This window comes from Narcine bancroftii, chromosome 4, assembly GCF_036971445.1.
Source record: "Narcine bancroftii isolate sNarBan1 chromosome 4, sNarBan1.hap1, whole genome shotgun sequence".
NCBI classification, from domain to species: domain Eukaryota; kingdom Metazoa; phylum Chordata; class Chondrichthyes; order Torpediniformes; family Narcinidae; genus Narcine; species Narcine bancroftii.
Genome location: NC_091472.1, coordinates 117,810,581 through 117,825,176, shown reverse-complemented (window position 1 = coordinate 117,825,176; position 14,596 = coordinate 117,810,581). Strand labels below are relative to the sequence as shown.

General features: G+C 38.9%; 1 protein-coding gene across 20 annotated transcripts in view; it reads right to left on the bottom strand.

Annotated features, from left to right (window-relative positions):
* The window catches only part of fbrsl1 (fibrosin-like 1), an 898,034-nt gene that overhangs the window by 19,820 nt on the left and 863,618 nt on the right, over nucleotides 1–14,596 (bottom strand). For 18 of the 20 annotated variants that reach the window (XM_069932521.1, XM_069932525.1, XM_069932524.1 and 15 more), the window contains 5 exons: nucleotides 10,439–10,710; nucleotides 8,671–8,831; nucleotides 5,037–5,087; nucleotides 4,014–4,109; nucleotides 1,344–1,415 (listed from right to left, as the gene is read on the bottom strand). In XM_069932521.1, the coding sequence (XP_069788622.1) occupies nucleotides 1,344–1,415; nucleotides 4,014–4,109; nucleotides 5,037–5,087; nucleotides 8,671–8,831; nucleotides 10,439–10,710 (652 nt within the window). The remainder of the gene's footprint in view (nucleotides 1–1,343; nucleotides 1,416–4,013; nucleotides 4,110–5,036; nucleotides 5,088–8,670; nucleotides 8,832–10,438; nucleotides 10,711–14,596) is intronic. The other 2 variants (XM_069932523.1, XM_069932527.1) reach the window with 2 other exon arrangements.

Sequence of the window (14,596 nt, the reverse complement as noted above, 5' to 3'; positions counted from 1 at the left end):
CAAGAATCTTCATCCTAAAACATTGACTTTTCACCAATCCAAGGTGAGGAATCCAAATGAACCCCATACCACTTCATCGCAAATTTTCAGCTTCTCACTGACAACCATTCCTTCTTCTGGACCATGACCATTAAGCTGTTGTCTCCTAGATGGTCTATATGTATCCTTTTCCTCTCCTGATATATTATGGGGTCTCCCTTCCTCCTTAAAATCCACATGCAGGATTATTTTAGCAGATTGTGGTTGTCTGTTTTTATCTACTAATTTCTTCTAATTCTTTCTCACCACATCCAGCCTCTTTGCACTGACACAAGACTTTCAACAGGTTCATTTACATCCAATCACTCTATGGGGTCAGGCAAGGCCAGAGCAGCCTCAGAGTTCTTTGCTTCTTACTTGACAAGAGGCTAAAAGAATCTTACAAAGAACTGTACAGCATTAGAATATGCAGTTTGCCCCATCATGTATGTAAAAACCATAAAACCAACCCAACTAATCCCATCTGCCTGAACTGGTCTGTATCCCTCCATTTTCTGCCTGTTCATGCCTCTTAAGTGATACATCAACTTCCACCACTTCCCCTGGCTGTGTGTTCCAAGCACAGCCCAGGCTCTGTGTAAAAAAAAACTTGCCTTACACATTTACTCCACCACCCAAGGCCTTTTTAAAAGTTATTTAATTGTTTATTCTATAGAATTTATTCTTTCAGTGCAACTGGGGATGAAAGGCATTGAAAATCAACCCAGAAGTCAAACTGTAATTGTTATGCTAACTAATGCACAAACCATAACCATTAGGGTATAATCAAATTTTAAAGTTTCAAACAAAAGGGTCAGTAAACAACAAATTAATGGATTTGATTATTATTGGCCTTGCTGCCAGATTTAAGATTATGGTGCCTGCTTATCTTAAATAATGACACGCTGATTAGCAGGTTAATTGCTCATTATATATGGCCTCTGGTGCAAGTGGGTGGTCAGAGAATCAGGAGGAACTGACAAACAGAAGAGAGAATTGGTTACAGAAAAATTAGTGGGGGCAAATGGATTGATAGGATTACTCTGAGATGAAGCAGATCTGATGGGCCAAATAGCCTCTTTCTCGATCATGAGAAGTGTTCTGTTACCAATATGCCTTCTTTCAAGGAACATAATTTTGATGAAAGTATTGTCAGAATATAAATGGTGTTAGCTAGGTATAGATGAATAAAGAACAAAGATGAAGAGCCAGATAATTTCAATATTTAAGTCTTGCACAGTTTTACTCAAACACATTCAAATTCAACACGTATATAATGCAATTATGCATAAAAAAATCAGGTTGAAAGTCATTAGTTAATTTACCCTGGGATCCTTTTGAAGTAGAGTGTGAGGAATTGTTCCTTGTCTGCTTGCTACATCAATTGGATTGGAAGTCTGGGGAAAGACAATACCTTCATATCATTAACAGTAACTGCTCTTATCTACTAAAATGACTGCAGGAGAGTCATGATGAAATAATCATGTCCAAAAACTGAAATGCTTTCTGCAGTTACTCTGCAGTCATAGAGAGAGTTACACAGCATGATCACAGGTCTTTCCACACAACCAGTTCATGCCAACTAACTTTCCTATCTGAGCTAGTCCTATTCAAGTGTCAACTACAAAGATTAGATTCTGGGATTAATATTGTAAAGTTGCAGAGAACAGTTCTGCACTTCTGATCAGTTGCATAAAAAAGCTCTCAATTTTGATGATGGCTACAGAATGAGTGTTGAAGACAACATCCTGAGTGACAATGGCGGATAGAGATCAGTAGAATTTTACCTTCCTGGCCAGAGTATTCTATAAAGGAAGAGGAAATCCTGCAAAATCTTCAGCTCATTTGCCCTCAGTACACCGTTTTATGGTTTTAATATTTTCACCCTCACATGACAAAAACATATATCATGGTTGTCAATATTGATAACAACTTTAAAGTTGTGATAATCATGCCAAAGTTGTCCAAAGTGCAAAAATTGGACTGTTCAATAAGTCAATATTCTTACAGGGCCACTCAAATTTTCAAGTAAAGCTCACAGCACTCTATTTCCACAAACTCAAGTGCTTAAGTGATATTTAGCTGAATAGCAATTGCACAAACAGAAATAAAGCAATAACAAAAAAGATATTTCATCAGGGATTGACAGGGAACACAAGAAGCAGAAGGAGGAATCAGCCATCTGGCCGTTTGAGCATTCAATAAGATCATGGCTGATCAGGCATCCAAGTGACAATGTCAAAATCAAGCCACTCTTCCATTTCCTTTATCATTAAAAGCAAATAAGCTACAACAGACTTGGACTGTGATGTTGAAACTGAATAACTGGTTTGAGAATATTTGCAATGCCATTTTGGAGGATATTGTGTGGTGCGCAGGATCAAAAGGCTTTGATTCCACAGAACTTGATCTTCAACGTACTGAACTTTTGACAATGCAAGGATAGGATGGAATTAAAAGCACATAAATGTTCTAAATGTAGGACAGACTGTACCTACGGTGAGAGGAAGAGAATGTTTCACAGAACTGGGAAGTTAAATTCACACAAGTTTTAGAAGGGGAAGATATGGAAAGAAGAAAAATATCTGTGACATGGCTTCTATTAATTTCATCCAGTTTCTCTAGCTCCATTGTTTCTGTTCTGCTAATATCTTCCAGACCAATACTTCAGATGCATTTCCTCTTTCCTTCTCCAAGGCTTCCCTTCACTATTATTGACAAGGTTGTCAACTGTACCTATTTGACTGCCTGCACCCCTGCTTTTACCAACCCACCCACTTAGAAAATGACAAGAAACCTGGAACTTTTACAAATCTAAAATAATAAAATATTTCTCCCTTGAAAACTAATTTCAACAGATAGCAGCTTCATTGTATCTACCAGAAAACATTCATGAGCTTGTGCTTATTTAAGCTAAAGGCCTATCTTCCTTTATTATCTATTCATTGTTATTCTTTACATGATGTATATTACACAGAGAGGTTTAAATTAACTGCTCTTTTATTAGCTTTCAGTAACACTGGAAATTACATCTTTAACACACTTTCAGAAATGATACGTTGTTGGAAAAATGAAATTTTATTCTGTTCTCCTTCTCGTGACCTTCAGTTAAGGATACTGCAGGCCTGTCCATGAAATTGCCATTTGCCTACACTATCAGTCAGATAATGAATAACCTGTTATGCCTTTAACTGGCTCCCAGCACAGCAAAGTGGAATGTGAAGACAGTGAAATTGACTGAGGTAATCTGTCTCTCCCTACCTCAGTGACAGATGCTTCAGTCTGAAAAATGGAGGAGCACTCGGCAGTGCCGACCCAAGCAAACTTAATAACCCTGACTGATCGTGGCAGACCAGAGAAAAGCATTGTGCTCAGTCAGCATGAGCACACGTAAGTCAGGCCTTCAGGGCAAAAGAATTATCTGCTCTACAGAACAGGGTAATTTGCTCGTTTGAAATGGTTGCTACCATTACAATGCATCAGCCACAGGATTTCTGACTCCATAGATGGGTCAAGTATTATTAACCTTCTGCAGTTTACCCTCAAGGCCTCTTGTCTACTCAAGTTGGCATGCAAATTATGTGTAAATTTGCAGATCAGACCAGTCTCCCTTTGACAGCTACATTTTTTCTTGAATTATATGCCCAAAAAATGCTATGCTGTACTTACTGATCCATGGTATAATTATGGGGTTAACCACATCAATCACAATGGGTGTACAATAACCATTTATTAATAAAGGTTGTGCAGAATGCTTACAGCAAATCTCAACTTGAGATCATTATAATTTGACAATTCATTACCATTTTAATATTGCTGGACAATTTGGATACTGCTGCCTGATTCAACTCCAAAAACTTGATTAATCTCTTACAGAATTCCAATTGTCAATAAAGAAAGAAATAAATGGCATTTTAAGTCTCCATCTCCAGATCATCCAGAGAATAATTTTATCACCTAACCTTTTTCAGTATCCATAATAATAATTCACCTACCTTAGGCTGAAATGCTCCCTGAAGTGACCCAAAAGGACCTGAATGGGGAATCATGGATGGGATCCCCGGCATTGTTGGAGCATATGGCGGAAAGAACTAAAATGAACAAAACACGAGTTATTTTCAGATTGACAGTCATATCATCAAAAAAGTCAAAGGTCAAGCACAAACGTCACAATAAAGCCATCCACAGCTACTGAACAACAGGAACTGTTTAAACCTGGTTGGTGTATCTCTGTCACCATCTAAAATTATACTACATTGGGTAATGTTTACAACAAGCACTTAACTAAATAGAGAATACGAGGAATCATTGAACTGTTGGTAATCTCTAAAGGATAAAATATTAAAATAATTTTACATTGCAGAAGGCTCACAAGTCTCCTGCCCAAAACAATGAACATTTCAGTCCAACTTCATTGATATGTAGAAAAAGGCAGGATGATGTTGGATGCCTTCATAAATTTAAATGTTCATTTGCAGATTACTGACATGTTCTATCATTTGTCTCAGGTTCCCCAACTGGCCAAAAAAAAAACGTTTGCTTTAATAAAGCAAAAAAAATTGTATAAAATTGACCTGCAATTGAATGTTAGTTTTAGATCCTTTCATGTAATCTGAGAACAGTATTTTATAAAGTGTATGAAACGTGTAATTATATTTTGAAATAAATTAAAGAACTAGTATGAATCTGGAAATACTCTATCTGAACATGAGAGCAAAAGTCTCACTATCAACTATGCCATGGATGCACAATAGTTTTGAACTGTAACTCTGCAACCAGATTGGAGACCTTGTCTATCATCACCTTGAAGTTCAAAAAAAAATCATCCAATATCTGTACAGTCTCTGCTAAAAAGGCAAAGTAAAACTTATTTGATGATCTGAAGATGAGCTTGAAACCATAAGAGTAGAAACCTCATATTTACATATGAAATGATGCTTGATCAAAATATATTTTTTAAAAAACAGGGTGCGAGCTGAAACCCACACAGTGAATCTCAAGAAATAAAGGACACTCACACTTGAATGTCGATAGAAAGGATTTTCTATTTTTGGTGTATACTTTTCAAACTGAAAGGAAGAGGAAAAACAAGTTGTAATAGAATTTGTTTCTTTTCAGCATCTAAGACAGGTCATTGTGAAGTTCTACAGCTGTCAAATGAGTTAAACACATCCTATGATGTTATGATAATGGTACCATAAAATAGGCTAATTATTGATCAATATTATTGATTTCTGAACATTTTCAGCCTGCCATTAACTATTTGCACTAGAAAAAAAATCAATAAACAGATCTTAATAATTATTTCTACACATTTCATTTTTAAACAAACAAGGGACATTTAAATGGAAAATCTTCACACAGAGCCATTTAGCATGGCAGCTGTTTCTGAATATAATAACTAAGTATACAGAACATGGGCATAATTTCATTAATTATAGCCATTACCAGAATTCTGCCACTTAGCAAGTATAAACAACATTACTCACAAAAACATACAGTGGTAGATTATACACACACTCTTTATGACCATAAATTAGACCACAAGGTATATATTTTGCATTAAGATATTAAAATTCAAACATAACTGTTTTGGAAAATTTGGAATATAACACAGAAGTTTGCAGGCACTGTGATTGTAGTAAAAACACAAAATTGCTGGAGGGACTCAGCAGGTCTCGCAGTGTCCATTGGAGATAAAGATATAATTGATGTTTCAGGCCTGAGCCCTTAAGTAAAAAGCAGACAGGTGCCTGAATTAAAAGGCTGGGAAGAAGGAAAGAAAGAACAGGTGGAAGAACATAGACCAACAGCCAAATGATAATTGGACATGGATAGGACAGAAAAGATGAGAATTGATCAGGTGAGGGGGTGGCTCTGTAAATGCAGAGCTGGAGGAAAGGAAACAGAGGAAAAGGAGAGACAGAGCTCGAGGAAAGGAGAAATAGGGATACATGGGGTTGGGAGAGGGAGGGGAGGCGAACAGAAACCAGAGAAATTCATGCAGTTGGAGCGTGTCCAGATAGAATATGAGGAGTTGTTCCTCCAATTTGTGGGCAGTCTCACTCTGGGAGTGCATGAGACCACGGACAGACATGTCAGCATAGGAATGCACAGGGAAATGAAGTGGATTGAAACTGGGAGATCCCTGCTATTGTGGTGGACGGAGCCTAGGTGGTCAACAAAGCGATTTCCCAGTCTGCGTCCAGTCTCTCCAATGTAGATGAGACCCCAACGGGAGCACTAAATGTAGGAGGACTATTTGGGGTCCTGAATGGTGGAAAGGGTGCAAGGGTAGCACTTCCTGCAGTCACAGGGGTTGGTGCCAAGGGGGCAATTGGTGGGAAGGGAGGAGTGGATGAGGGAGTCATGGAGGGAGTGGTCCCTGCAGAAGGCAGAGGGGTGAAGAGGGGAAGATGTGCATGGTGGTGGGATCACATACTAGGTGGCAGAAAGAGCAGAGGATATGTTGGATGTGGAGGCGAGTGGGGTGGTAGGTGAGGACAAAGGGAATCTTGTCCTTGTTGTGCATGGGGGTGGTAGCATATTTAAAAAGTGAGCATGCATTATGATTTTACAGACAAATAGCGAGTTGAATCAAAAACATTAAAAAATACTGATCAGATTAAAAGAAATAATAGCAAACTGAGCATATGAGCCTGATTCTCCGGGTCCAAGATGATTTTAAAAATATATTTACAATTGTCTTCCAGCAAAATGGTGTTTGTGTGTCAGAAATTAAAAGAATGCTATTGTTTATGGTTCACAGAAAGAATATGTATAAAAACAGCATCATGGAAATATATTACTTTATTCATCCACACTGGGCTACTGTGGTATTTCATACTTTGCTAGTACAAATTGGCCAAAAGCAAACTTTTACAATCATGTTCAAGAATTTGATATTGATGAAGAAACACTTTCATAAAACTGAAATTTAGACAAAGTAATTATGTTCCAAGGGTTAAAAAGGGTATGTAATTTCACTGTCTTTTGACCATACACCTTCAAACACTGTGGGTTGGTTTACAATTTAAAGGATGCCTTATCTTTGAGCAATTTCTTTTTCTGGGAACTCCTGTGGTGGCATTTTAGGATTGGACAATTAACAGTCATCAGAGATTATGTTCATTATAGGACACTATTCATTTAAAATATTAATTGAGAGTCATGCAAAAGGTTTAAGCCAGAACATATATCTTTTCTTTGGCTTGGCTTCGCGGACGAAGATTTATGGAGGGGGTAAAAAAGTCCACGTCAGCTGCAGGCTCGTTTGTGGCTGACCAGTCCGATGCGGGACAGGCAGACACGATTGCAGCGGTTGCAAGGGAAAATTGGTTGGTTGGGGTTGGGTGTTGGGTTTTTCCTCCTTTGCCTTTTGTCAGTGAGGTGGGCTCTGCGGTCTTCTTCAAAGGAGGCTGCTGCCCGCCAAACTGTGAGGCGCCAAGATGCACGGTTTGAGGCGTTATCAGCCCACTGGCGGTGGTCAATGTGGCAGGCACCAAGAGATTTCTTTAGGCAGTCCTTGTACCTTTTCTTTGGTGCACCTCTGTCACGGTGGCCAGTGGAGAGCTCGCCATATAATACGATCTTGGGAAGGCGATGGTCCTCCATTCTGGAGACGTGACCCATCCAGCGCAGCTGGATCTTCAGCAGCGTGGACTCGATGCTGTCGACCTCTGCCATCTCGAGTACCTCGACGTTAGGGGTGTGAGCGCTCCAATGGATGTTGAGGATGGAGCGGAGACAACGCTGGTGGAAGCGTTCTAGGAGCCGTAGGTGGTGCCGGTAGAGGACCCATGATTCGGAGCCGAACAGGAGTGTGGGTATGACAACGGCTCTGTATACGCTTATCTTTGTGAGGTTTTTCAGTTGGTTGTTTTTCCAGACTCTTTTGTGTAGTCTTCCAAAGGCGCTATTTGCCTTGGCGAGTCCGTTGTCTATCTCATTGTCGATCCTTGCATCTGATGAAATGGTGCAGCCGAGATAGGTAAACTGGTTGACCGTTTTGAGTTTTGTGTGCCCGATGGAGATGTGGGGGGGCTGGTAGTCATGGTGGGGAGCTGGCTGATGGAGGACCTCAGTTTTCTTCAGGCTGACTTCCAGGCCAAACATTTTGGCAGTTTCCGCAAAGCCCAGAACATATATAGAGCATATCAAATACATGTGATCTACCACATTAATTGGTTGTATGGTCAAAAGATATCACAGGAGCTCTGTAAAAGAAAAATTATGCTACTGGTGCTTTCCTTTTTAAGAACCACATTAGCCAACCAGTGGTCACTATGGCGAAACAGATGGAAGAATTTTTTTGGTAATGGATAGGGGGATTCAAGAGATGCTCTACTTATCCTCACTTTTCTGCCTGGGTTATGCACCATAGATGGTGCAGTGAGCGGCATGAGTGGAGTCGGTGGCAGACTCGCAGGGAAAGGAGCAAACGTGTGCTGATGTGTGTGTTGATGCATGTGTTGATGCTGATGAAACTCTGCCCTCAAGATTGGTGGCGGGGCCAGCGACCCTGCCCTGTCGGAACTCTGAACCAAAAAACGGTTGTTCAGCTCCTGCCTCAGCAGATCATGCTCTGGAAGAGAAAAAAAAACACAAGGGCCGTGGGCCAGTCAGTTGGAAAAAAAAAGGCCAAATATTCACCTGGCATTCCCTGTTTCTGCAGGTCATGCTGTGGTGGTTTTCTACGTGAGGACTCATTGGTGGAGGTAACAGAGATGCCTGTGACAAAGCACCAATCAGAATTCCCGACTGAGGCTGACAATACATGATTGGTTGGTTGAATGATATCAACAGGCTGGTATCTAAAGACAGAAGAGAACCATATGAGTCATCCCAGCAGAAAACAAACTGGGGAAATGAGAAACACACACAAAATCCTCCTCAAAGGAGATAGCCAAGACAATGTATTTGTCACCATAAGAGCGTTGTTTGAAATGTCTTCCATGTATTTTAAACAAATTAGCACCATTGGAAGTTACTGTTTCCCATAAAACCAAAGTGGACAAGGGCATTGTGGGTATAACAGGAATATCTGCAATAATAATTGCTTGAAGAGGTTAAACAAGCATTTTAGAGCTTGCTTTCGATGTTTGAAGCAGCCCATGCTCTGAATACTCTCAATCACTTTCACTGCTAGTAGCATAGCAACATTAGCAGCATGTTGAAAACATACATTTTTAATGAAAAAAAATTAAATATGCTCTTATGAGGACATGTTTCTTGACACCATAATCAGACAATTGCGTCAAATATAACTTCAAAGTTAAAAAAATCATTTTTATGAATGACATTACTTTGCAAGATTAAGACATTTGAAAGAGTACTTATTAAATGTCATTACCTCTTTCAAAATGAGTGGAATCTCTGTATGCAAATGAAGCTCATGGGATAAAACTCTAGATTCTTATTAATTATAAATACAACATCCTGGCCAAATATTTATCTGATTTTGTTTTGGAGATATCCTGAAAACTTACAACAAAGTACATGTATGATTTAACTTTACACCATCTACTTTGGTATTTGGTAGAATTATTCAAATACAACAACTACAAAGATGACTTTAGCTTGTTAAATAAGGATTGTTAAACATCAATAAATGATTCAAAGTTTTCAAAAAAAGGAATACTGAAGGGAATCAATTTGGAATACCAATAAAGACAAGGATTTTGTAATAAGCTACCTGCTTCAATGGACAAAATAAGGGTGCATTAATTTCTACTCCTGTAGTTTCCACTATAAATCTACCAAATATCTTGATGACATTGAAATATCTTGTGTTAATCAGGACTTTTCAAATCCATTTTCTTCTGACATGCCAATACTGCTTATTAACCAAGGTCAACCAGAACTTAACGATATCTTGAGTTCTTCCCACCCCACCCAATCTTTAGGATTCAAATCAAGGTTCTTTTGGGACAAAAGGAGAAATTCTACACCTTTCTCAATGGCCATATCAACGATCAGCATATCAATCTAATTTTTAAGATTTATGCAATTTTATTAAATTAAGATTGTGACCGATTTGAGATGTCAAAACATTTAAACCAAACAAGAATTGTGCACATATTAAATTTAACTTTGATCACATTTTACTTCTTTGATACATTATTCAATTGCATCATAAATCCCACTGGCTTCTGAATGTCAAGTTGCAAATAAAATGATAGCTTTGACTTCATACAATAAATTTCCCTCAACTTTTGAGCTAATCCCTTCCCATAGGGTTGTGAACTGAGCAAATATTCTCACTTTTAAAACAATAAAGTAGAGCTATAATAAATAAACCATAACTCTCAAAATTAACATGTCAATAAATTCAAAAATAAAATTTTAACAAGTAAAATACGAGACAACATGCACAACTGAACAATAATAAGTACTTGGGAGAATAAGAATTTACACCTACCTGAATAGCCAGGTCCTGCAGGGTGACCAGGTACAACAAGGCTGTTTGACGTTAAAGGAGGTGGTGGTGGTAAGGTAGCTGGTGTTGCAAACATGGCGTGGTGGTGAGGATGAGTTTGAGGCCTCAGGGAGAAATTATGCGAGGTAGCAAGGTTAGGAATTGATAGGGGCAGGACTGGAGTGGATGAATGATGGGGATGAATTTGAGGGGATGAAGGCAGGTGTTTGGGTTGACTGATGCTTGCAGCACTGCTGGCACTACTACTTCTGCTGCTAAGGAAGAAAAAATACATAATTAGTTAACATACTGCACAAACTCAACAATAAAATTACAAATATATCACAAATGCTTGTCTATAAAATAAAGCAGCAATATTTACACCACAGCATTTGTATTTTTAATAAAAACAAAGTTGATTAATTTTATATTGACAAATGTCAAAAAACTTTTAACCATATAAGCATATAACCATTTAACTGGTCAAGTTTTATTTTTCAGAATTTAGCATCATTTAATGCTGCTTTGAACTATCAGAGTTAAGAGGGGCTGAAGGAGGGCAAGGTGAGAAAGTATTTTAAACCAGATTGGTTCATTACTTTGGTAAAATACGAAGTTTGCAGATACTGTGGTTGAAGTTAAAAGACAATGCTGGAGAAACTCAGCAGGTCAAACAATATTGTCCAGTGCTGTTAATTCCAAATCACTAAAGTAATTAAAATATCTTTATACTGGTCAAAGAGTTATAAAATATGGTTCATCCTGTGTTTATTCCCAGCACATTAAAAACACTCTCATTTTTTGTAGTATTTCCATGTACTGACAAATAATTAAGGGTTAGATTGGAACATCTTGTTTACTGTTTTATATACAAATACAAAATATTGCTCTCTGAGCTATTTGTTAATCCTACCGTTGCAATCTTCATTGGAAAATGTCAACAATTCTTAAACCAGGATGACTATTATAGTCTATGGTTGGATCAACGAGGCAAATAATAGCAGTTCAATACACCGCACAAATAATGGAATATTTCATTCAAGCATGCACTAATAACTTACAAATACTGCTAAAGAACCTTATATTTTAAAGTAGTACAGCATCCAGTTTCGAGAGAACTAAATTCAGTAATTTGTACAAACTCAGGCTTCTGATCACTCAAGGAATAAACAGCATGTGGTCCAATATGTGTGAGTACTACTGCACTTCTATGGAAAGTACAAGAATTTTGTGTGACGAGGAAAGCATTATTGCTGATCATTTGCTTTGAAGAGTGAGTGCATGAGAGAAGCAGAAATTAAAAATTGGAAAAGAGAACGCAGAGGTAACAGCTTTTAGGAGCTAGTCTGCACCGCTCAGAAGAATGTAGATAGTGATAGAGAGGATGACTGAAGAACAGACAATAAAAGAGCAGATAGTTCAGGAGCTCCCCAAGGGCATCTTGCTCTCGAACAAATATTCACTTTGTGGACAAACTTCTGACAAGTGCAAAAACAACAGGGTGGCAGTGATGGATGATTTTAAAATATTCTGATGTGAACTGATGCATTCAGGATGGAAGACAAAAAGGGAAAGAGCACAGAATTCTTGAAATGCATTCAGAGCAAACCTTTTAGCAATTCTGAGGTGGTGGGGAGTGAGAACAGAAACAACCGTGACTGTGTAAGCAGACTGATTCGCCAAGCTTTATTCGCTCTGGTTTCCAAACTCTCACTATCTTTTCTGCCTTCTATTTCTGGTTTTCTCCCTTCTAAATCTCTTCTGTTTCCATCCTCTTGCCAAATGAGATTAAACCTTCCCAGTAACACCAGCATGCTGGCCATAAGATGATCGGTCCTGGCTCGATTGAAGCAGTATCAGTGGAAGAGACAGCTGTGGTAATGATCATAATTCAGCAAGATTGAGTACAGTTATGCACAAGGACAAAGTTAAGCATAACTATTGACAAGGATAGTGGACAAAATGGAAGAGTTTTATTGGGGAATGGCTAATTATGATGGGATGAGGTAGGGACTAGGGAAAATACATTGGGAACAGATGTTTTTAGGGAAATGCACAGCAGCAATGTGGAGGGTGGTTGGGGACCATTTGTGTGGGGTTCCAGATTGGCTTGTCAAGTGAGATAGGGAAAATATGATAAAGAAACCATGACAAGAGATGAGGGGCAGCTAGTCAAGAGGAAGAAGGAAATATACATAAGGTTTAGGAAGCAAATGTTAGGAAGGGCTCTTGAGAAATGTATAGTAGCCAGGAAAGAACTTGAGAAAAGACAAGGGGGCTCAAATAAGCATTTGGAAGTAGAATCAAGAAAAAACCCAAAGTATTCTTGGCTGACCAGAGAGAGGGTAGGCCATTTTAGGAATAAAGGGAGGAACATGCGCCTGGCAGTAGAGAATGTAGAGGAGGTCTTAAATGAATACTTTGTTTCAGTGTCACTAGGGATCGAGGATAGTCAAACACAGATTTGTTAAGGGAAGGTCACACCTGACTAATGTGAGCTTTCTTTGAAGAGGTAAAAGGAGGCTTAATAAAGGCATTCCATTTAATATGGACCATATGGGGTTTACAGGGGCTTTTTACAAGGTTCCATATGGTAAGCAGATCAAAAACTTCCAGAACCAAATGCATAATAGAAAGATGGTTCAGTGGCCAGCAACAATGGTTGATAGATGTTTTTGCCCTAAAAGGCTTAAAAAGAGTTCTGAACTTGGCTCCTTGTTTTTTTTTTAGTATCTTATATTACTGATTTAAATGTAAATGGTTATTGTTGGCAACTTTCTTCTGCAGGAGATGATCGCTATTACAGCATGAGACATAGACAGCTTCCACTGTCTTGTGTCTAAACTGTCCAATCCAAGATCCTAATCATGGTTGTGTGACTGGGTGTCGCTGTGTGCAAGAGGGTGTCTGTGGATAGTTTGGAAGTTACTTTCTTCCTATGTAGGTAAACAAAGAAATCCTGCAAATGCTGGGGTCAAGTGCAGTGCATCAATAAGAAATAAAAGACATCAACATTGAATACCTTTCACTTCCTCTAGATGCTGCGTGACCTGCTAAGTTTCTCCAGCACTTTTGTGTACTACTTTTCATGTGTTCCTTTTTTAATTCAAAATATTGAAGATTAATCCAATCATGAACCTTGCTGAAGGCAAATTGAACCACTTACTACAATTATTTACCAGTGATTTCCCCATTCGTCAGAATAATTTCCAAACAACATAGCTTGCATCTTTAGAGTGAAGCTTTAAGCATCTGTTGTTCTTGTTCCCTCCAATAGTTCTCCATTTAGCATGGGCTCATCATGTATTCAGATTGGAGGAAGAAGCTGAGTAACACTATAAAAGTGTGGGACTGTCTAGCAGAGCAGTCATTGAGGGAGTGGTCATTGAGAGAGTGGGTGGAGATAGATTCAGCAGGTAGACATGGGTAAGGGCAGGTTTTGCCTATCTTTTTTCTCTCTAGTCACAAGCACTGGGTATAGCAACCAAGGCAGGAGAATGCTCCTCATGTAGAATTTGGTCATCAGGGAAGCCAACAGTTCACAATGCTCTCAGGTGCATCTATTTCAATGCAAGGAGTATTGTAGGAAAGGAAGATGAGCTTAGAGCGTGGATTTACACATAGAATTATGACACTGTGGCCAACAGTGAAACTTGGTTGTAGGAGGGGCAGACTGGCAGCTCAATGTTCCAGGCTTCCATTGCTTGAGGCATGATAGAACGGGGAGATGAGAGGGGAAGGAGAGGCATTGCTCATCAAGGAAAATATCATAGCTGTGCTCAGATAGGACACCCCAGAGGGCTCATCCACTGAGGCTGTATGGGTGGAGATGACCACAGTCATGTGGCTGTATTATAGACTACCCAATAGTCAGCGAGAATTGGAAGAGCAATTCTGTAGAGAGATAGCAGGAGCTGCAGGAAACATAAGGTTGTGATAGAAAAGAGATTATAAATTTCCACATATTGAATGGGACTCCCATACTGTAAAAGGGCTAGATGGGTTGGAGTTTGTCAAATGTATTCAGGAAAGTTTTCTAAATCAACATATAGAGGTACCAACTAGAGAGAGTGCAATTCTGGATCTCCTTTTAGGAATGAAACAGGACAGGTGACAGAAATATCGTGTAGGGGAACATTTTGGGTCTAGTGATCATAATAT